The 21,454-nt window shown below is 40.2% G+C and overlaps 1 protein-coding gene across 2 annotated transcripts in view; it reads left to right on the forward strand.

Moving 5' to 3' along the window:
• The first annotated feature begins 7,794 nt into the window (after positions 1–7,794).
• UBQLN1 (ubiquilin 1) overlaps positions 7,795–21,454 on the forward strand; it is a 53,236-nt gene continuing 39,576 nt past the window's right edge. For both annotated transcript variants that reach the window (XM_059411788.1, XM_059411789.1), the window contains exon 1: positions 7,795–8,272. In XM_059411788.1, the coding sequence (XP_059267771.1) occupies positions 8,093–8,272 (180 nt within the window). In that variant the 5' untranslated portion in view covers positions 7,795–8,092. The remainder of the gene's footprint in view (positions 8,273–21,454) is intronic.

Here is a 21,454-nt window from a genome sequence, read left to right on the forward strand (position 1 = left end):
GTCCCAAGCCAAAGAACAGGAACTCTCTCTACAGGCTGAAAACGGCAAGGAACAGATTCTCCTCTAGAGCCTTCAGAAGGAACACAGCCTCTGATTTTTGCCCTTTAGATTCATTTTGGAGGAAAGGGGATTTGGGAGGGTGGGGAGCTGGGGTAACTGGGTGAAGGGCATTAAGGAGGGCGCTTGGTTTATGTAATAATGAGCACTGAGTATTATATACAATTGATGAATCACTATATTCTACCCTGAAATTAATAATACACAATATGTTAACTAGCTTGAATTTAGATAAGACAATGACAAAAAATGAAAACAAAACGGTACACACTTTCAGGTGTAAGATTAAACTCTGGGGATGTCAGGTACAGCATCATGACTGTAGTTAACAATACCGTATTGAATGTGTGAAGGTTACTAAGAGTATATCTCAAAACTAATCAAGGGACGCCTGGGTGGCTCAGTTGGTTAAGCAGCTGCCTTCGGCTCGGGTCATGATCCCGGTGTCCTGGGATCGAGTCCCACATCGAGTCCCACATCGGGCTCCTTGCTCCGCAGGGAGCCTGCTTCTCCGTCTGACTCTGCCTTCCACTCTGTCTGCCTGTGCTCACTCTCGCTCGCTCTCTCTGACAAATAAGTAAAATCTTTAAAAAAAAAAAAAAACTTCTAATCAAAAAGAACAAATGTAACTATGTGGGACGAGGGTATTAATCTTATGGTAGTCATTGTGCAGTATATGCATACATCAAACCATGTTTTACACCTTAAATTTATACAATATGTCAGTTCTATCTCAATAAAACTGGGGAGAAAAAGAAAGATCCGCTTTGGACTTCTGACCTCCAGAATTGTAAAATAACAAATCTTTCTTGTTTCAAGCCACTGAATTTGTGGTTATTGGTCATAGCTACAATAGAAAACTGCTTTTGTTCTGGACTTGTTTTTCAAAGATATTTGTATAGTGAACATCTTTGAAGCTATCAGATCTCCCCGCAGAGCAAAGGTCTGCAGGTTTACTGCCCACTTAGCAGATCCAAGTTCCCCAAGTTTGGGGTTCCTCTCTTAGAATGCAACCCACTGTGTGCACAGGTGTCATTGGCCCCCTCTGTATCCTTCTGCAGAAGTTAGGGCTTGGGGAACTGGTGCAAGAAAATGCTGACACACTGGCTACTGTTACTGCTGTTAGTAACAAAGTATTTTATTTCTGATCTAGGAGTCTTATATCTTCTTGCCAGCATTCCTGAAACTGTTAGCTTGTAATAGGGAAAAATATCAGACTGTTCACAGTACTTGATAGATGATACAAACAACTCAGATAACCCACAGCGTTGTTCTGTCTTCACTTTTAACCCATTTGGAAACTAAGTTTGTAAGAACTATTTGGATGAAATAGAATGATGAGAAGATTATACACTTAAAAAAAAACACCTCTCAGCTTCCTGTATAAAATATCTCGACAGGTTAACTTCTTTTTTTTTTTTTAAAGATTTTATTTATTTACTTGAGAGAGAGAGCATGGGGGGGGGAGCATAGGACAGGGAGATAAGCAGGTTTCCCACTGAGCAGGAAGGCTTGATCCCAGAACTCCAGGATCATGATTTGAGCCAAAGGCAGACACTTAAGCAACTGAGCCATCAAGTTGCCTGTCAACAGGTTAACTTCTTGAGTGCTACAAAACTCTCCAACACCCAGAAGAATTTCTGTTCCCCAGAAGCACTTTATCCTCTGGAATTCCTAAATGATTTGCTTCATGCAGTAGGTTTTACACACTTTAACCTACAGAGAGCACCTAAAATTTCCCCATGGTTCCTTTACTTGGTTTATGCAACACAAGGGCAGACTCTACATGTAATGTAACCTCCTAAAGGTCAGGAAACCCATTCAAAATACTTTTATGTGTGAGTAAAGTTGTCTTCTGAAAAGAAATCACTGGGCTTGGAATTCTATACAGAATAAAGCTCAGCTTGAGTCTGTCTAATTATAAAAATATTTATTGTTGTATTTATATGTTTCCAGGAGAACCAGTCTTACCACTTTTGTAAGATAGTCAATGCTTGCGCTAGGGATGGTGAGTCAGGATATCAGTAGTACCTGTTCATAAGAGAGGTCAAAGAAGAATAGTCCTAGAATATTTTTAGACATTTTCATAAGGCCCTGGGAAATTACAGCTGATAAGAACTGAGTAGGTGAAAAGAAACAACTGCGGTTAAATTCAAGTTCATAATGGAATCCTGGAAATACTTACCCATATTGGGGGAAAATCCATAAGGGTTTATCATGACTATTAAAGTGACTCAGAATTAAAGAGACTTTGTAGTGAAATATGGTTCTTTGTACAGCAGTGGTTCTCAACCAGGGGCAGTTTTATCTCCTGGAGACATTAGGCAGAATTTAGAGTCATTTGATTCTCATGCTAGGGGTGGGATGGGCTGGGGGCACTACTGGCATTTAGTGAGTAGAGGTCAGAGATGCTGCTAAATGCACAGGAAGCCCCCACAACAAAGCATTATCTGACCCTAAATGTCAGTGGTGTCAAGTTTGAGAAAACCTGCTGTACAAGAAGGTTAAGAAACAGGGCCTGGTTGGCTCAGTCAGTAGAGCATGCAACTCTTGACCTCAGAGTCATGAGTTTGAGCCCCACATTGGGGACAGAGATTACTGTAAAAAAAAAAAAAAAGTTAAAATAAAAACAATTAAAGTTAAAATTTTAGAAAGTTCTACTGGTTGGTAGAATTATTCTGTGTCTTGACTGTGGTTATGGTTACCCAAAACTATACATTGGATTAAACTGGAGAGAGCCACACAAACACACACCTGTACACAAATGAATACAGGTTAAAAATCATGGCGCAAACTGAATAAGGCATGCAGTCTAGTTGACGTCAATCTCCTAGTTTGATCATAGGCAACAGGTTAAGATGTCACCACTGGGGAAAGTTGGGTGAAGGGTATCTAGGTCTCTGTACTATTTGTGCAACTTCCTGTGAGGCTATCATTATTTCAAAATAAAAAGTAAAAATGTAGTGAGACTAGAACAAAATAAGGATCACAGGTGGATTCTTGAGAGGCTTGCCATATCTCCTTCTTTTGTGTGCTGCAGGCCCTTTCTTTGCTCTTGTATGTTCTGCAGCGCCACGCAGAGCCGTGGGCTCCTACTTTGCAACCTTTGTTCAGAGCTTGTGGTGGAAGCATTCCATCCAGTGGTCTAGTTTCAGGTGGTGAATTAATAAGGTAAGCTCCTCTCATCACTACCACCTCTTCCACAGCCCCAAGGCTCAGAAACTTATTGAATGGTTTAGCCTATTCTCTTTGATTTTGAAGTACCCCCAAAGGTACTTTGTGGACTGTTCCTAGGCTGTGGACCACACTTTAGATCAGTGCTCTAGCAGAATTTCTTTTTCTTTCTTTTTTTAAGATTTTATTTGTTTATTTACTTATTTATTTGACAGAGAGAGAGAGAGAGCACGCATGCACAAGCAGGGGGAGTGGGAGAAGAAGGCTCCCCCTGAGCAGGGATTCTGATGCAGGGCTCGATCCCAGGACCCTGGGATCATAACTGGAGCCAAAGCCAGAGGCTTAATGACTGAGCCACCCAGGCTCGTCTCTAGCAGAATTTCTATTTCTCACCATTGCATCACGATGTTGCCTGTTCACAAGCTTAACAAAATCATACCCATTCCGTAAGGCCTGGCTCCAATCATTTCCTTAAGAATTCTTCTCTGGCTCACCCACCTTCCCCTTCCTCACCCCAAGCAGGAATAAGTAATGTTTCCTTCCTCTGAACTTATTGCAAAGCAAATAAATTTCAAGGGGTGTAGGTACAAATCTATTATCTTTCTATCTGTCACTATGCCATAAACCTTGGGTATAAAATGATCTATTGATTCAAATGAATTTCCTTTCTAGTAGAAACATGACAATTCAACACTTCAGTTCAAAAGTAAATGCTCTCATGCCAAGTTAGTTTGGGCACTGGGGGATACATATAATGATTAAGACTTAATCCCTGTTTTCAAGGACCTTGTCTAACAAAGGTGATATGCACACAATTAAGTGTAATACAAGGCATGACACCAAAAAGGTAATAAAGCTATATGAAAATATGGAGTGTTCCGAGACAATTTCTGATCAAAAAGGTTATCAGGGAAAAATTGTTAGGGAAAGTCACATTTTAGGTGAAGCTTGACAGGTGGGTAAAACAATGGAGTCAACGTGAGAGGAAAGAATCTACTTGTAGTGAAAATGTTGCATTGAAGACTTAAGGCAGGAAAGTGCAGGATAGGCTTGGAGAGCTTGGGGGACCCATTTGGTTGGGGGTAAGAGATGAAGGAGAAACAATGTCTTTTGTTCAGAGAGGGCCTGGAGACCGTACCCCGAAGTTTAGATATTGTTCTGAAACTTTGGTGAGAGCTCATGAAAAATTTCTAAGTGTCATAACCAAAGCTTAGTTATAGAAGGATAAGTTGGCAACAAGAGGAGACAGTTTTGAGGAAGGAGGCTTTACCCTGAGGCAGAAGAACTTCTGTAGGATGTTATGGTTGTAATCTAGGCCAGAGTTAATAAGGGTGTGAGCTATACTGGTGGCAGAAGAATAGTTTTAGATAATAGAAACTATGTTACAGGTGATGAATTGTTAGGTAAATTGTTCTAATAATTATGACGGGGGATCAAAGAAAAAAATTGATTCCATAGGTGTGGGTGTTCAAGGTGTGTTAGAGAGGGGGCAGCAATAATGGGCACTCTGTATGTGTGTGTGTGTGTGTGTGATGACTTGAAGGAATGACCAGAGGTGAGGAAAGTAAAATGTATGAGGGCTTCTAAATATGTAGGACTGCAGTGGAGTGTATCTATAGGGTAATGGGAATAAAACTTGCAAGTCCGACCAGGAATGAACTTGAATTTCTAGTTAAGAAAGTTGGTCTTGGGCGCCTGGGTGGCTCAGTGAGTTAAGCCGCTGCCTTTGGCTCAGGTCATGATCTCAGGGTCCTGGGATCGAGTCCCGCATCGGGCTCTCTGCTCAGCAGGGAGCCTGCTTCCTCCTCTCTCTCTCTCTGCCTACTTGTGATCTCTCTCTGTCAAATAAATAAATAAAATCTTAAAAAAAAAAAAAAAGAAAGTTGGTCTTTATTTTCCAGGCAGCACAGAACTTCTGATGGATTTTGAGTAGGGGAGTAACATGATGAATGAATGTTATTTATACCACTTGTTTGGCATGACATGTATACTGCCTTGTGTTGTAGTACTTTTGTGTACGTGTAGTACACGTGTACATACCTTGTGTTGAAGCTTTGTAAGTTCTTCGACACAGCATTAAAATGTGCTCAATAAATTCGTGTTGGTTGAATTAATTGCCTCACTTTGTCAAGGAAGAATTCTTCTACCTTGTGAACAATGACCTTTTACCATTGTACTTGAAATTTGGATATCTGGCTCATATTGGCTTGTAAGAACTCACTGGTAAAATTTCAGGACTCTGGTGAGCAAGATGGTAGCTTGAGATGGGCTATTTTGCAAGTATTTACCTCAAGGAAATTGGCAAATGCTATGAATCAAAACTTGTTTTCTGGGATCTGATCATTAAACGTTTACCAGCATGTCACTGCTCTCTCCTTTACTTCTCCTTCTCCTCATCCAAAGAGCCTCTAGATTTTCTGAGGACAGGGACTAAGTATTATTTGTCTTGTATTCTCAACTAGTATTTGGACTTTGGTTGTGCTCAAATGATGTTTGTAGAATGAATGAAATATGCTTCTGTAATTTTTCTCCAACTGACCATTTAATGAAAAAAAAATTTAGAAGAAGATGCCTTAAGTAGACATGTAGACCCTGGGGTTCCATTCAGATCCTACGCCTGTTTTTTAAGTGGCTTTGGAACACCGCCACTAATTCATTTATGTGTAGTCTATGGTTGGTTTGTGGTAGAGCTCATTATTTGAGATAGAGAATGTAGGCCCTGCAAAGCCTAACATATTTATCATCTAGACTTCTCCAGAAATTTGTTGATCCCCATCTAGACCCCCCACTATCAACGGTTCCTTAAAAGGTAGGATTATTTCTAAAAAGTGGCATCTCAGTCATTAAACGTCTGCCTAAGGCTCAAGTCATGATCCCAGCATCCTGGATCAGAGCCCCATATCCAGTTCACTGCTCAGTGAGGAGCCTGCTTTTCCCTCTCCAGCTCCCCTGTGCCTGTGTTCCCTCTCTTGTGTCTCTGTCATAAAAAAAAATCTTAAAAAAATAAAAATAAAAGGGGTATATATACCACGTATACTTAGAGATTGTATTGCCATAAATTGTGCACATACATTTTTTTTAGAAATTAAAAAAGACATAAATAATTACAGAGCAATTTCATAAGAACGGGGTTAGAGATAATGCTTGGTTGTCCAACGGTGGAACTTTCTACCTTGAGAAGTAGTGATTACCTCACAGCTAGACACACGCAAATAGTCACCCTTTAGCCACGTGTATCCTTCAGCAGAGAACCTTGTGTAATCTCGTCACCTTATTGAGCAATGCTGCCACAAATCTCGTTGATGTCAAATGATGTCTATATTGCAATTTATTCTTTCATAACTCTTACACCCAGATCTCAAAGGGGTTCTACTAAAAAGTAGTCTTCATGGGACAATATTTTTTTGCCAGAACAGGTCTGGATTGTTTAAAAACAGAAATACAGACTGTGTCTTTGCATATTTGGGTCACAGTGGGCTGTCACAGTTCCCATTTGCGCAATACTGATTAATAAAGTTTATGTCCTAGGTTCTCTATTCCTTGCAAGTCATCTTTAAAGGCAAATGATGACGTCATTTCAAATTCAGGACTGTCAGGGGAAAAATAATCAACTTATTTCTTATTTGTGCCCATACTTTACTGAAAACGACTTTTGAACAGCTAACTGCCTTTAATGACACCTGAAGTCTGAACTGCGGCAGTAACTTGATGATCGATAGAGGATAAAATGAACACCTCGGCTACATTAAACGGCCCAGGTTGGGGGCAGTTCTTTTTCTCCGTTTCTGTCCCACATGTTTTAATGGATAGTGTTCCGAGAATTCGGGACGCCTGCGCAGGGCTGTCAGAGCGGGAGGAGAGGCCACTGTCAACAGAGGTGGCCTGATCGCCAGACCAGACCGGGCTGACCCGAGGGCGGGACGCTGTGGCCGTGGAGCAATGACTCCGCGGGATCGCGCAGGGTGTCTGCGGCCCATTTTTCCTTCGTTACGATGAAGATCGTTCCTCCATTAACTTAGCTTCCAACTCCCGCGCACCCGACCATAGGCTCAACCATTTAAAATCCTACAAGCAGGCACACGGAAGGATGTTAAAGCCACAGCACAGCTCGCCAGCATTTTCACTCCCCTGCCGTCGGGGTACCGGGCGCTCGCAAAGGCGACGCGAGCGTGAGGGCGCGGAAGGGCAGGGCAAGGCCACCGCGGGGTCTGCACCGGGTGGGGGACGCGATCTGGACCACCACCGCGCAGGCGCATGGGTGGCTGCAGCGCGCAGTGGTCGAGCCCCCTTTCTAGTAATTTCGCTAGTCGTGAGGTCATCACAGCGCGCCGTCACAGCACCTCCCAGAACCCCCTAATTTATTTTTTTCGCGAAGGGGATGAAATGAAAAGAACTGATCTCTCCCGCCCTATTTTGCTTTTAGTCCTCCACTCCGGCTGCGCGCACCCTCTGAACAATGGAGCAGGAGAAGGAAAGAAAAGCGGCGGGAGGTGGCCGCGGGGCCGGCCGGGCATGACTCGGCGACGCCGCCAGCCGAGTTACCCGGCGTGCCCTGCGCGGCGCCGGCCGAGGGACGTGGGGGGAGGGGCGGGGAGGAGGAAGAGCGGCGGCGGCTGCGGATGTCGCTGCGACCGAGCGGCGTCTGAACACACGGCGGCTGCCGAGCGCCCGAGCCGGGCCTGCGCCGGAGCCCACACCGAGCTCCGCGGCCCCTCGCCTGCCAGGGCGGCCTTACACCCGTTGTCGCTGAGGCGGCGTGCCGCGCATTCTCCGCTGCCCGGGCCGGCCGGCTCTGCCGTCTGCTGGCTCCCCCTCGCTCGCCCGCTCCCTCCTGCGCGCCTGAGTCACCGCCGCCGCCGCCATGGCCGAGAGTGGTGAAAGCGGCGGCCCTCCGAGCTCCCAGGACAGCGCCGCCGCGGCCGAAGGTGCCGGCGCCCCCGCGGCCGCTGCCTCGGCGGAGCCCAAGATCATGAAAGTCACCGTGAAGACCCCGAAGGAGAAGGAGGAGTTCGCTGTGCCCGAGAATAGCTCCGTCCAGCAGGTGAGGGCCGCCCTGGCCTCGGGCCCGGGGTGGGGGTGGCGGCAGGACCTCCGCCCGTGGAAGGAGGGACGGTTTTGGAAGGGCCTGGAAGGGATCGTCCCCCGAGGTGCCCTCGGCCCCTCTCGCGGGTTGCTTCTCGAATTAGATCACACCCAAGTTCCTGGGTGTGCTCCTTGGGACACCGCAGAGGCTTGTGGCGGGGCCCCGCGGCCTGTTTGTGGGACGCGGCGACGCCGCTTCCCTCCGCGCCCTCCTCCTGCTCCCGCGTCCGCCGACCACCGGCCTCCTCCCCCAGCTCCCCGCCCCCCCGCCGCCTCCCTCCGGCTGCTCACAAAGGAAAGGGACCACCGCGGCTCTCCGGGCGGGGTGGAGGCTGGGCTGGGGCGAGGGTTCGCTTTGGCCTCATCTGTGGTTTTGTCTCATGAATTAAAAAAAAAAGGGGGGGGGTTGCTCATTGTTTCTACCTGCTTGCGAGTTAAGGTAGATTTGGGGGCGAGGAGCACGTGTACATTTAGTTTTCCGTTTTGATGGCTGAAATTTATCCTACCTTGCAGTCTTCAAGAAAAAAACCACCCTGACGTAGAAATTGTTTTCAGGCGCATCTTAATAGTACTAGGCTTGAGGAAAGGTGGATGACGACTTTCATTGATGACTTGCTGTTTTCTTTTTCGCATATTTATCTCACATCTCTGAGGTGCCAGCCATTGGGAAGGTTTTTGTTTGATTTTAGAGGGATGGTAGCCACGTTTTGCAGGTACTAGCGATTGCAGTCGAATAAAAGAGAACAAAATTAGAGTTAATGGAGAATATTACCAAATAATGTACTACTTAAAAGCTGTTGAGGTATACAGACTTGGCTGTTAAGAATCTTGAAGAATTCAACAAATTTGCTTTAGCTTATTGTTGAATGTACATCCCAGGATATTTTTTCATAATTGTTGAATTGATCTCTGACGATCTAAAATAATGCGAAGTCTGTGAGGAAACAATTCCTGAGAGGTACATGTAAGTTTGAACAGGAATAGTAAATGGGGTATTGGTTTATATAGTTCAGTTCTGAAAGGTGGTGTGTTTTGTGAAGCAGTATATTGAGTGTACCATCACGGGAGAAACTTTTACCACCTTCCGAATCACATTTTGGGGGGGTGTTCTCAATTGTATAAAAATTTCCTTTAACATCTTTGTTTTCCAACATACAGGAAGGTTGAAAGAGTGGTACAGTGAATATTCACATGTGCATCACCTGCAATTGACATTTTGCTGTATTTGCTCTGTCACGCAACTAATCACATATTAGTTTCCTTTTTTGGGAGGCATTTCAGAGTGAGTTGCAAATACCACCATTAAATGTTTTTCACAAATACATGCACCTGTATGACCCAAAGCTTTATCAAGTTGCAGAACTTTATAGTTGACTGGAAAGTTCTCCTTTGACCTTTCCCAGTTGATTTAGTCCCACTCCCCTCCATCCACCACTGACTTCTTGTTTTTCACTGTTAGTCTGTTCTGGAACTTCATATAAATGAGATGAGAGTATGTACTCTTTTGGGAAAGGTTTTTTCACTCAGAGTAATGTTTTTGAGGTTCTTTCTTGTGTATACCAGTAATTTCTTCTTGCTGTGGTTCCCACTGTATGAATATGTACTCCTGTTGAGGACCACCTGGGCTTCTTGCACTTGGTTGCTGTGAACACTGTTGTACACATTTTTGTTGGACAGATGTGTTTCTCCTATTAAATACTTGGAAGTGCAATGACTGGGTGATAGGATAGCTATAGGCTTAGTTCTATAAAAAACTATGTTTTAAAAAAGAATTCTAACATCTTGAAGTTCCACCTAGTGCATGGGAGTTCCTGTTGCTCCACATCCCTGCTAGCATTTGATAGTGTCTGTCTTTTTTTCATTTTAGCTCTTCTAGTATATGTGTAGCAATACTAACTTTTAAGCCTGTGGGTCTTCTTTCTAGGATTCAGGTCTCTACTTTCCTACCTGCTTTTCAGCACTTTATTGTAAAAAATTAGGGAGAAAGAGTAAATATTTTGTAAGTTGAAAAATTCATTTAAGTCATTTTAAGATGTTCTGTCTGTGAGGGTTGGTTTGTTTTTGCTTTTTGTGATGGTGGCCTTAGAGGTTTAAAGTCTGTGGAAGTTTTAATCTTACTCTTTTGTAACCAAAGTAAATTTGTTAAATTAAAGCTTTTCTAAAACAACTTACTCTAATGGCAGTTGAATTTTTATTCTGAAAAATGCTTTCTGTTGAAGCAGAAAACATGATTTAAAAAAAAAAAAGAAAGAAAACATGTAACACAGCACCAAGAACCTGAAGACAAGTTGAACTATCTGTGGGGTCTGTTAAGGGAAACACATACAGGAAAAATAGGAGTGTATGAAAAGCAATTGGCAGATGATTTGTAAATTTGACTTGCACAAGAAATTATATCATTTTATAACTTAAATTTTAATTAAATGGTTTGATTTAAACTATTTGTTACAGAGTAAAATCTGTCATTAAAATACATTTAATGACTTTAAGATTCCATGTTCAGTAAAAATGCTGAGTAAAAAATTGGGAAATATATGGTCCTGAAAATTTTTATCTAATTTTAAGATGAAGAGGGTATGGTAGGCAAAAGACTTAGAGAAGGAAAATACTGAAGGCTTAGACATTTTATAAGCAAATTCCATATTCTACAGTTAAGAACCTCTTTCAGTATGGGTTTCTGTATAATGTAAATTTTGTTAGTACATTATACTGAAATAGTATTTATATGAATGTTCTAATAATCGATTGGATGAAATTATATTAAGCTTTTTCTGGGTCATTTATAAAATACATTGTAAGGTGGTAACTAATTTTCTTATTTTATCCTCGGGTTCTGTTTGAGTGTATATAACTAATAGGCAGAAACAGGATACCTTAATACAGTTGGTATTTAGTGTTGCTTATTTGGAGTTGATAATAACAACACTTTGAAGTTAAAGTGAAATTTATTTGATTGAGCAGTCAGTTGAGTAATGTTTAAATTTCTAGTTAAGGGTGGTTAGAATATAAACTTAACGGTGTGTGTTTCAAGGTGATTTTGTAAATAGGGTTTTTCATAATATAAGTAAGTAGATTAAAAAAAAAAAAAACCCAGATAAGTTGTGTGTATTGGTACAGAGTCCCTGAGTAGGAGACCTTTTTTTCCCCCTATTAATTATTCATTATCTACTATGGGAAACAGTTTGAGGACTTCCAAGTGTCAACAAGAGAGATGAAGTCCAAAATGGGATTGGGGTGGGGGTGTAGCGTGTGTCCACTGTTCATTAAAATTAGTGCAGAGAATAGAAGGGAGCTTCCAGGTAATATCTAACTAGCTTGTTCTGGGATTTTATAGCTCTGTTGGTTAGAGTGTAAGATTTGAAATACAGTTATCTGAAATATTCAGGCAACATACATTCTAATTTCGGAAAATGTTTTCATTGCTTGAAACTTTTAGAAAAGTATTAACATACTTACTCATAACAAATACTGTATTGCATAGATTTGAGCCTTTTCTTGCTAAGGGAGATTGCTGTGTGTCATGATCATTACCACCAACACCATTTAACTTTCTACTTTATGATGGATCTAAAATGCACTGTCCACTTTGGTACTACCAACCACAGCTGATTGTCAAATACTTAAAATGTGGTTGGATTGATTTGAAATGTGCTGAAAGTGTAAAATACGGATTTTGAAAACCTGTGATTATGTTCTTTCACTTAGTGTAATGTTTTCAGGGTTCATCTGTGTTGTTGTAGCATGGATCAGCTCTTTTTATTGCTGAAAAATATCCCATTGAATGGATATATTTCTCATTTTATTTCTCCATTCATCAGCCAGTGGATTGTTAATCATTTGGGTTGTTTCATTTTGACCAGTCTGAATAATGTTTCTGTGAATAACTCAGAAATTTTCATGTGGACATACGCTTTTGTATTTCTTTGTACCTATGAGTGGAAATGCTGGGTCATGTGGTGACTCTATGTTTAACTTTTTGAGGAACTGCCAAACTATTTTCCAAAGTGACGGCACCATTTTAAATTCCCACCAGCAGTGCATGAGGATTCCAATTACTCCACATTCCCCGGAACACTTGTTATTGTCTGTCTTTGATTATTGCCATCCTAGTTATTGCAAAGTGCATCTCATTTTGATTACATGACTCAGTGTGGCTTTTTTTGGAGGGGGGAGTCCCCAAACCCCTTCAAGGAGGACCATGAGATCAAAACTATTTTCACAATAATTCCATTGTGTTTTTCTAGTTCTCTCAAAAATCAACAGCATGTGAAAATGTGAGATATGGAGACAGATTTGAAAATCCAGTTCTCTTCCATTAGACTAAAGTGATGTGCAAAAATTTAAAACAGTGTTACTCTTCACACTGGGGAAATATAGTTACTTTTCATAAGAATGTTACTTATATTAACATGTAATGAGTTTATTGTTATTGTTAAATGCATGTTTTTAAAGATGCCTCAGTTTTAATTTTTAATATAGCAAAAACGTCAGTAGATACACATTCATAAACAAAAACTGGGGTTTCAGGGCGCCTGGGTGGCTCAGTGGGTTGAGCTGCTGCCTTCGGCTCAGGTCATGATCTCAGGGTTCTGGGATCGAGTCCCGCGTCGGGCTCTCTGCTCATCAGGGAGCCTGCTTCCCTCTCTCTCTCTGCCTGCCTCTCAGTCTACTTGTGATTTCTCTCTGTCAAATAAATAAATAAAATCTTTAAAAAAAAAAACAACTGGGGTTTCAAATTTCTAAGAGTGGTGTCCTGAGACTAAAAATTGCTCTGAGAATTTAATAGATTAAGTAGGTACTTTTAAGATTTAGGTTTGACTCCACTAAGTTGCCATTGTCTCTTGCTTGGAAACTGTAGGAGCTTGCTGGTGAGTCTCCCTACCTCACTGCTCCCCCCCAACATTCATTCCTACAACAATCTCTAAAGAATGTTAATCAGATCATATTATCCTTAAAACTAATAGCTTCCCACTGATCTTAGACTTACATACTTTGCTTTGAGGCCCTGTGTGCTTACAGTGCCTGCCTACGTCTCTCTCCATTCTGATGTGTTCTTTCCTCCTTGGTCACTTAAGTCTTGCCATATTGACTTTTTAGTTCCCTGACCTGTTGTTACAGTTTTTTTTCCTGCCTCAGGACTTCTTTGCCATTTGTTCTTGCTACCTGGAATGCGTCCTACTCTGCACCTTACTACCTGTACCTTAAATCTCAGGGCAAAGGTCCCTTTCTCAGAGAAGTATCCCTGATTGTCTAGACTAGATTGGGATTCCCTGTTGTATTTTCTTATAGCACTCTGTTTTTCGGTTATAATTCATCACAATTTAAATTCATTATTTAAATGATTATTTGATTGATGCTTATTTCTTCTGCTAGAGATGATCTTTGTTCATCATTATGTTACCAAAGCATAGCACATAGTTTGGGTTCAGTAAATATTTGTTTACAGGTGAATCTAGACCATTATGCACAATAATGTGTATTTAATAAAAACTGCCGGTTATTCAGATGACTGTTAAATGACTATGCATTTTTCCAAAGATGGTTCACAACTAGTATAATCTTATTTTTTTACTTATTTTTTAAAGATTTTATTTATTTAAGAGAGAAAGTATATGTGTGAGTGAGGGGTAGGGAAGGGGGGACAATCTGAAGCAGACTCCATGCCGAGTGCAGAGCCTGTCTCAGGGCTGGAACTCAGGATCTGACGTGTAATCAGCAGTGGGGTGCTTAACAGACTGAGCCCACCCAGGCACCCAGACAGCTAATTAAATGCATAGGAAAGAAGTAAGTACAGTCAGTGGTGTGTTGGTAAATGTTTATCAACCTCTTTTTCAGGAAAAAATAGCACTGATTTGTAGTGTTTGGTGATTTTCATGGTGTACTCTTACCATGGCAGATATTAAGCTACCGATATTAAACTGGCTTACAAAATTCCTGAAAATCTAGCAGTCTCAGCTAACAGGAGTCATTGATTACAGTGCTTTAGTGTGGGGGTCAGCCAATGATAGTGGACCAAATCCACCATGTCCATTCACTTACTTGATTATCTGTGACTGCTTTCAAGAATGACCATATATGCTGGGGGGAGAGGGGTTGAGAGAAGGGGGGCGGGGTTATGGACATTGGGGAGGGTATGTGCTTTGGTGAGTGCTGTGAAGTGTGTAAACCTGGCGATTCACAGACCTGTACCCCTGGGGATAAAAAGATATTATATGTTTATTAAAAATTAAAAAAGAAAAAAGAATGACCATATGGCCCACAGAACTGAAAATATTTATTCTTTAGCCCTTTTCAGAAAGTTTGCTGACTTCTGCCTTAGGCATTAGAGCTAACTGTTCTAGATCTTGTCACATGGGTACTCAAAATTCTTCTCCCTGGAAAATTTTACCATGGCTTAAATACAGTGCTACATAATAGAAATTTAATGCAAGCCTTATGTAATTTTAATGTTTCATATTCACTTAAAATTGAAAACTTTTAATTTTAAGATACACATAAAATTTACCATCTTAACCATTCTTAAGTGTACAGTTCAGTGGCATTGGATACATTTTGCATTGTTGTGCAACCATTACCTTCAGCCATCCCTAGAATTCTTTCCATCTTGCAAAACTGAGATACTGTAACTATTAACAGTAACCCCTTTCCCCTTCCACCAGCCCCTACAAGCATTCTACTTTCCTTCTCTGAATTTGACTACCCAGGTATTGCATAAAAGTGGAATAAGTATTTGTTCCCTTTATGACTGATTTCAGTTAATGTCCTCAGGTTTCATCCATGTTGTAGCAGATGTCAGAATTTCCTTCTTTTTTAAGGGTGAATGCTGTTCTGTTGCACGTATTTGCTGTTTTGTTTATCCATTCATCAGGTGATGGACACTGCATTGTTTACCTTTTGGGTATTGTAATTTTAATAATATGTTTTATTTAATGCAGTATGTCCTGAATGTCGTTTCAACATGTAAGTAGACATAAAAAGGTGAGATACATTTCCTTTTTTTTTTTTTTAAATTCTAAGTCTTCAAGATCTGAAGTATATTTTATGATTATAACACATCTCAATTTGGACTAATGTTATGTGTGACTACAGACTTCTGAATTACATAGAGCACCTAATAGAGTCTTCAAGTCTTGCTCCTTACTTACCTTTCCTCTATTATTCACTGCATTTCAGCCATTCATATGTCTTGTTTCCCCCAGATACCACTCACTAGTTCTTTTCATCTCTGGGCCTTTGCCAGTGCTGCTAATGACAGTAATAGAATAGCTATTATTTATTCTAGACTTACCAAGGTGTAATACATTATTATTATTATTTTAAGTTTCACAGCTTTATGATGAAAGTATGATTAACCCTTTTTTAAAATGAAGAAAAAAGGATACCTGGGTGGCTCAGTCAGTTAAGCAGCTGACTCTTGGTTTCAGCTCAGGTTCTGATCTCAGGCTCATGAGATCAAGCCCTGCATTGGGGGCTGTGCTTAGTGTGGAATCTGCTTAGGATACTCTCTCCCTCTCCTTCTGTCCCTCCACCTGCTCTGTCTCTCTCAAAGAAATAAATCTTTAAAAATAAGAAACAGATTCAGGTTAATAACGTGATCAAATTCAGATATCTGTTAAATAGTAGAGCCTAGGTGTTCAGATCCAGTGCCTAGCTTTGGACCCCACACTTAACCACTATTCCAGGCTGCCTTGACTTTTCTCTGGCTGAGTTTTTCTGTCTTAAAGCTCATTTGTTTGTTTTTATTTAAATTCCAGTTAAGCTATAGTGTAATGTTAATTAGGTATACAGTTTAGTGATTCAAGTTTATTTAAATGTTAATTAAAAAATGATGGGCGCCTGGGTGGCTCAGTGGGTTAAGCCACTGCCTTCGGCTCAGGTCATGATCTCAGGTCCTGGGATCGAGTCCCACATCAGGCTCTCTGCTCGGCAGGGAGCCTGCTTCCTCCTCTCTCTCTGCCTGCCTCTCTGCCTACTTGTGATCTCTGTCTGTCAAATAAATAAATAAAATCTTTAAAAAAAAAAATGTTAACAGAGTTTGATTGGACTTACCAGTCTAAGTGAGTTCAACAATTCTAATTTGTGATACCATTTTGTGATTATATGTACTTTATCTTTCCCATCCCATACTGAATTTGCAAGGGTAAGGGCTGTTTTGCTTATCCCTCAGTCCCATGGTGCTTGGCACCTGTTGTGTAATGCAAGTATTATTAAATGAGCAGATGGTGTTTTAAAGATTTATTTGCAATATCTTTTCCTTATTTGGGGGATACTTTTAACAGTGATTTACTTAGAAAAATGTGATGTTTGTTTTTAGTTTAATTGTCTAATGGCATTATTTCTGTTGTTTTTCTGTGCAGCTTCCACTATTTAAAAAAAAGAAAATCTCATTAAATTTAGGATTGGAGGGGAGCCTGGGTGGCTCAGTGGGTTAAGCCTCTGCCTTCCGGCTCGGGTCATGATCTCAGGGTCCTGGGATCAAGCCCCACGTCGGGCTTTCTGTTCAGTGGGGAGCCTGCTTCCCCTCTTCTCTGCCTGCCTCTCTCCCTGCTTGTGAACTTTCTCTCTCTGTCAAATAAATAGATAAATAAAATCTTTAAAAAAAAATTAGGATTGGAATTTTTTTAGAGACTAAAGTTGTTACCTTCTGTAAATCTGCTGTTTGATGCAAAAAGTTTTGAGTTAGTATACAAAACGTTCCACTCATTACAGGTATGATAAAAATTATATATGTGTGCCTGTACTTAATGCAGAGTATTTTCATTACCTCAGAAGGTATGAAGTCTGGTCTTTACAGGTAAACTTATGCCATCATGAGCTAGTTTGATTTCTTACAGATGTAACATAGACTGCTTGGTTTATTTATTACTGGTGAAGGAACTGCTGTTACAGATTTCTACAGTTAGACTTGGGTATAATGATTTTTGGTAAAAATTTTTTATAGCCTTTAAGACTCTTCTGGCGGTTCTGTTCAGAAAAGTATTTATATACCCATATGTAACTTTCTGTTTATTCATGTTTAGCAGATGGGTCATTGCTCTGCACTTTGCTTACTGTCCTTTCACCTGTTGGTGGTCTTTCATATTGGCATGTTTGGAACTAACTTATTCCACTATTATTTATTTATTATTTGTAAAAGTCTTGGTAGGATTTTGAGAAAGGTGAAGTGTGTGTTGGCATATTAATTTAAGTATATTGAAATGTGATCTATATTTTGGAGAGAACATGAACATTGGAATTGGAGAGATCTTTGAGCAAGGTGCTTTACTCCTTTGAGCCTCACTGGCAGCATTTTTAACTTGGATATAATACTTGTACTTGATTCACTAGATTGTATGGAGGATTTCGTGAGATAATATGTATAAAGTGCCTGGCTCAGCATTTATTTGCTGTACTTGTATTGGTTTCTTCCCTCCCACATCCTTTTATTTGCCAGTGAATTGAGTCTTAATTTTTTGCAGCAGAAGAAAGCTTAAATAGTATCCTAGCATGTGAATAGATAAACATTTAGTTTTCTGTTCTTTGTCATGTTTAGATCATAGAAACTTTTTAAAATAGTATATTTTATGGCTAATGCACTATAATGTTTATGGCTGAGTGTTCAATTTTATATTTATAAGAAGGTGTCCTTTTCCTGTATAGCTGCTCCTGTATCTAGTTAAGTCTCATACTAAATATCTTTGTGTTAGATTTATGCGGTGTTTTTTTTATGAGAATACTAATTAAGGTCACTTGGACATCACTATTTGGAGAGTGATAACTGGATGAACTATAACATAGGATGATTTATTGAGTATGGATTTGTTTGAAGAGATTAGCAATATTGAGTGAGGAACTGATTAAAAGACTTGTGACTTAAAATACTAAAATAGCAAATGTTAGCACGTAGTATATTATTCAGACAACTACTTAGAAAATTCTTGCTAAATGCTATCCATATGTGGTTCTGCAAGGAATACAATTAGTATGTGTCTTTTAACATTCAGAGCTTTTGTTTTAAAAGGTTGCAAGGGTGCCTGGGTGGCTCAGTGGGTTAAGCCTCTGCCTTTAGCTCAGGTCATGATCTCACAGTCCTGGGATTGAGTCCCACATTGGACTCTCTGCTCAGCAGGGAGCCTGCTTCCCTGCCCCCCTCTGCCTGCCTCTCTGCCTACTTGTGATCCCTCTCACTCTGTCACATAAATAAATAAAATCTTTAAAAGATTGCAAAATATATTTTTTTCTGAAGATACTTAATAGGAGCAGAGACAGCTAAAAGCAAGTTTGGATTGTGGGATAGTTGTAAAGGATGACAGTATTTCTTTTAGCTAAGTTAAAAGTCAGATTAACTTAATTGTATTTATTTTATTATTTTTTTAGGTTAACTTTATTTTATAAAAGTGGTTATAATTCAAAGTTTATCTTCACATAATTAGGGTAGAATATTTGAGTGTTTGCATGAGTGTGAGTATTCTGCCACTTCACATACCTCTTTAAATTCTTGCATCAGCCCTGCAGATTAAATATTACCTCCATTTTACTGATGAGGGAACCTAGGGTCAGAGAGCCTTAGGTAACAACCTCAAGGTTTGAAAGTGGCAAAACCAAGATTTTTTTTTTTTTTTTTCTTACCACTTGGTTCCCTCCTCACTCCACCTGCATGTGTGTCTCTTTCTTCCCCCAGTCAGTCAAGAACAGGAAGTAAGTGAAGTGGACCCTGAACAGCAGAGATTGGTATCATAAAATCTGATATACTACATCACACGTTTTCATGTCGGGAGAGCATTTCAGATTATCTCAGCATTCTATTTTATATGCTTTTCTAATTTTTTTTTTTTAAGATTTTATTTATTTATTTGACTGACAGAGATCACAAGTAGACAGAGAAGCAGCCAGAGAGAGAGGAGGAAGGAGGCTCCCTGCTGAGCAGAGATTCCCCGATGCAGGCCTCAATCCCAGGACCCTGGGATCATGACCTGAGCCGAAGGCAGAGGCTTTAACCCACTGAGCCACCAAGGCGCCCCTGGTTTTCTAATTCTTGATTACTTATTTGCCTCTTCCTCCTGATTAAAAACAGCAAATTTTGGGGGAAGGGGAGATACGCTATCAAAGTAAGAACTCAGTCTGGCAAAAAAGCAGATAAAGGACACCCTGAGAGTCTGGAACAGTGTCATTGTATTGCAGGACAGCAGTTGATACGAGTGCAGCAGTAACTTCAGCCTTTTCAAAAAGTTACATTATATTCAGTAGAATGGAAAATAATTTTGGTAATCATACAGGGTAAACATAAATTAGCTGGAGAATCCATTAATGTGAAACACCTAACTTTGGATGATGTTGAGAGAAGTGGCTAGTGACAGTTGTTTTGTACATGCTGGTTTAATTTCAAATTATTTGAAGTATTTCAGAATTTTGACTCTTCTGGTTATTGGGAAAATGTCTACTACTTCTAAGTTTTCAACTGTTTGGCTCGTTGGTTATTACTGTAGGTTGTCAGTGCAAGAGCAGAGTAGGAAGCATATATTTATAGGAAACATGGATCCTTAGAGGCCCATTCTAGCAAATATTTTTCATTTTGAGTTAGTGGTGGCAACATGGGCCTCAGGACAAAAATAAGAGTATCTAGATGGTCTACATACAAGTAAATTATAAAAACCTTTCCATTGTGGTTAAGATTCTTCCCTAGGTATATGGAAACACTTTATATAATTTGTTGCATAAGTTTTATGTTTCTGCAGAGAAATAGTATCTGTGGGCTGTAAAACCCCTGTGTAAAACTGCTTTGTAAAACCTCTTTGATAGTTTTTAAGGTTGCTGGTTTATTTTTTTTTTTTGTCTTGTCAACACTACTTAGCCTCTGATTTTCTCTTTTGTGTTCAGTAAAAGGGTAGTAAATAAAACAGACATGGAAGTAGAGTTCAGATGTTAGAAAATTTTGATATTTTGAAGCCACTAGTAGCTGAAACTCCTTCCATCTGCCTGAAGAGTGCAGAATAGGAGTTTAAGGAAATCTGAAGTATGTAGAGTTTTGGTCCTTCTATAAAAACATAACATTGTTGGGTACTAAACAAGAAAAATATGCAGCCAAGAATATTTTGTCCAGCTAGGCTGTCATTGAAAGTAGGAGGGGCACCTGGGTAGCTCAGTCGTTAAGTGTCTGACTTTGGCTTAGGTCATGATCCTGGGGTCCTGGGATCAAGCCCTGCATCAGACTCCCTGCTCAGCAGGAAGTCGCTTCTCCCTCTCCCACTCCCTCTGCTTTTGTTCCCCCTCTCATTGTGTCTCTGTCAAATAAATAAATAAAATCTTAAAAAAAAAAAAAAGAAAAAGAAAATAGAAGGAGTGATAAAAAGCTTCCAGGACAAAGAGAAACTAAAAAAAAAAAATTGCAATAAACAAACCAGCCCTACAGGAAATATTGAAAGGGGTCCTCTAAGCAGAAAGAGCCCAAAAGTAACATAGACCAGAAAGGAACAGAGACAATATACAGTAATAGTCACCTTATAGGCAATACAGTGGTGCTAAATTTGTATCTTCCAATAGTTACCCTGAATGTAAATGGACCGAATGCCCCAATCAAAAGACTTAGGGTATCAGATTGGATGAAAAAACAAGACCCATCAATATGCTGTCTGCAGGAGACTCATTTTAGACCCAAAGACACCTCCAAATTTAAAGTGAGGGGGTAGAAAACCGTTTATCATGCTAATGGACATCAAAAGAAAGCTGGGGTGGCAATCCTTATATCAGACAAATTAGGTTTTAAACCAGAAGACTAATAAGAGATGAGGAAGGACACCATATCATAAAGGATCTATCCAACAAGAAGATCTAACAATAGTAAATATTTATGTCCCTAACATGGGGGCAGCCACTTATATAAGCCAGTTAATAACAAGAATCAAAGAAACACATCAACAGTAATACAGTGCTAGTAGGGGACTTAAACACCCCGTCACTGAAATGGACAGATCACCTAAGCAAAAGATCAGCAGGGAAATAGTTTTAATTGACACATGGGTCCAGATGGACATCACAGATAGTTTCAGAACATTCCATCCCAAAACAACAGAATGCACATTCTTCTCTAGAGCACATGGAACATTCTCCAGAATAGATTACATCCTGGATCACAAATTAGGTCTTAACCAGTATCAAAAGATTA

The sequence above is a fragment of the Mustela nigripes genome, chromosome 9, assembly GCF_022355385.1.
Source record: "Mustela nigripes isolate SB6536 chromosome 9, MUSNIG.SB6536, whole genome shotgun sequence".
Taxonomy (NCBI): domain Eukaryota; kingdom Metazoa; phylum Chordata; class Mammalia; order Carnivora; family Mustelidae; genus Mustela; species Mustela nigripes.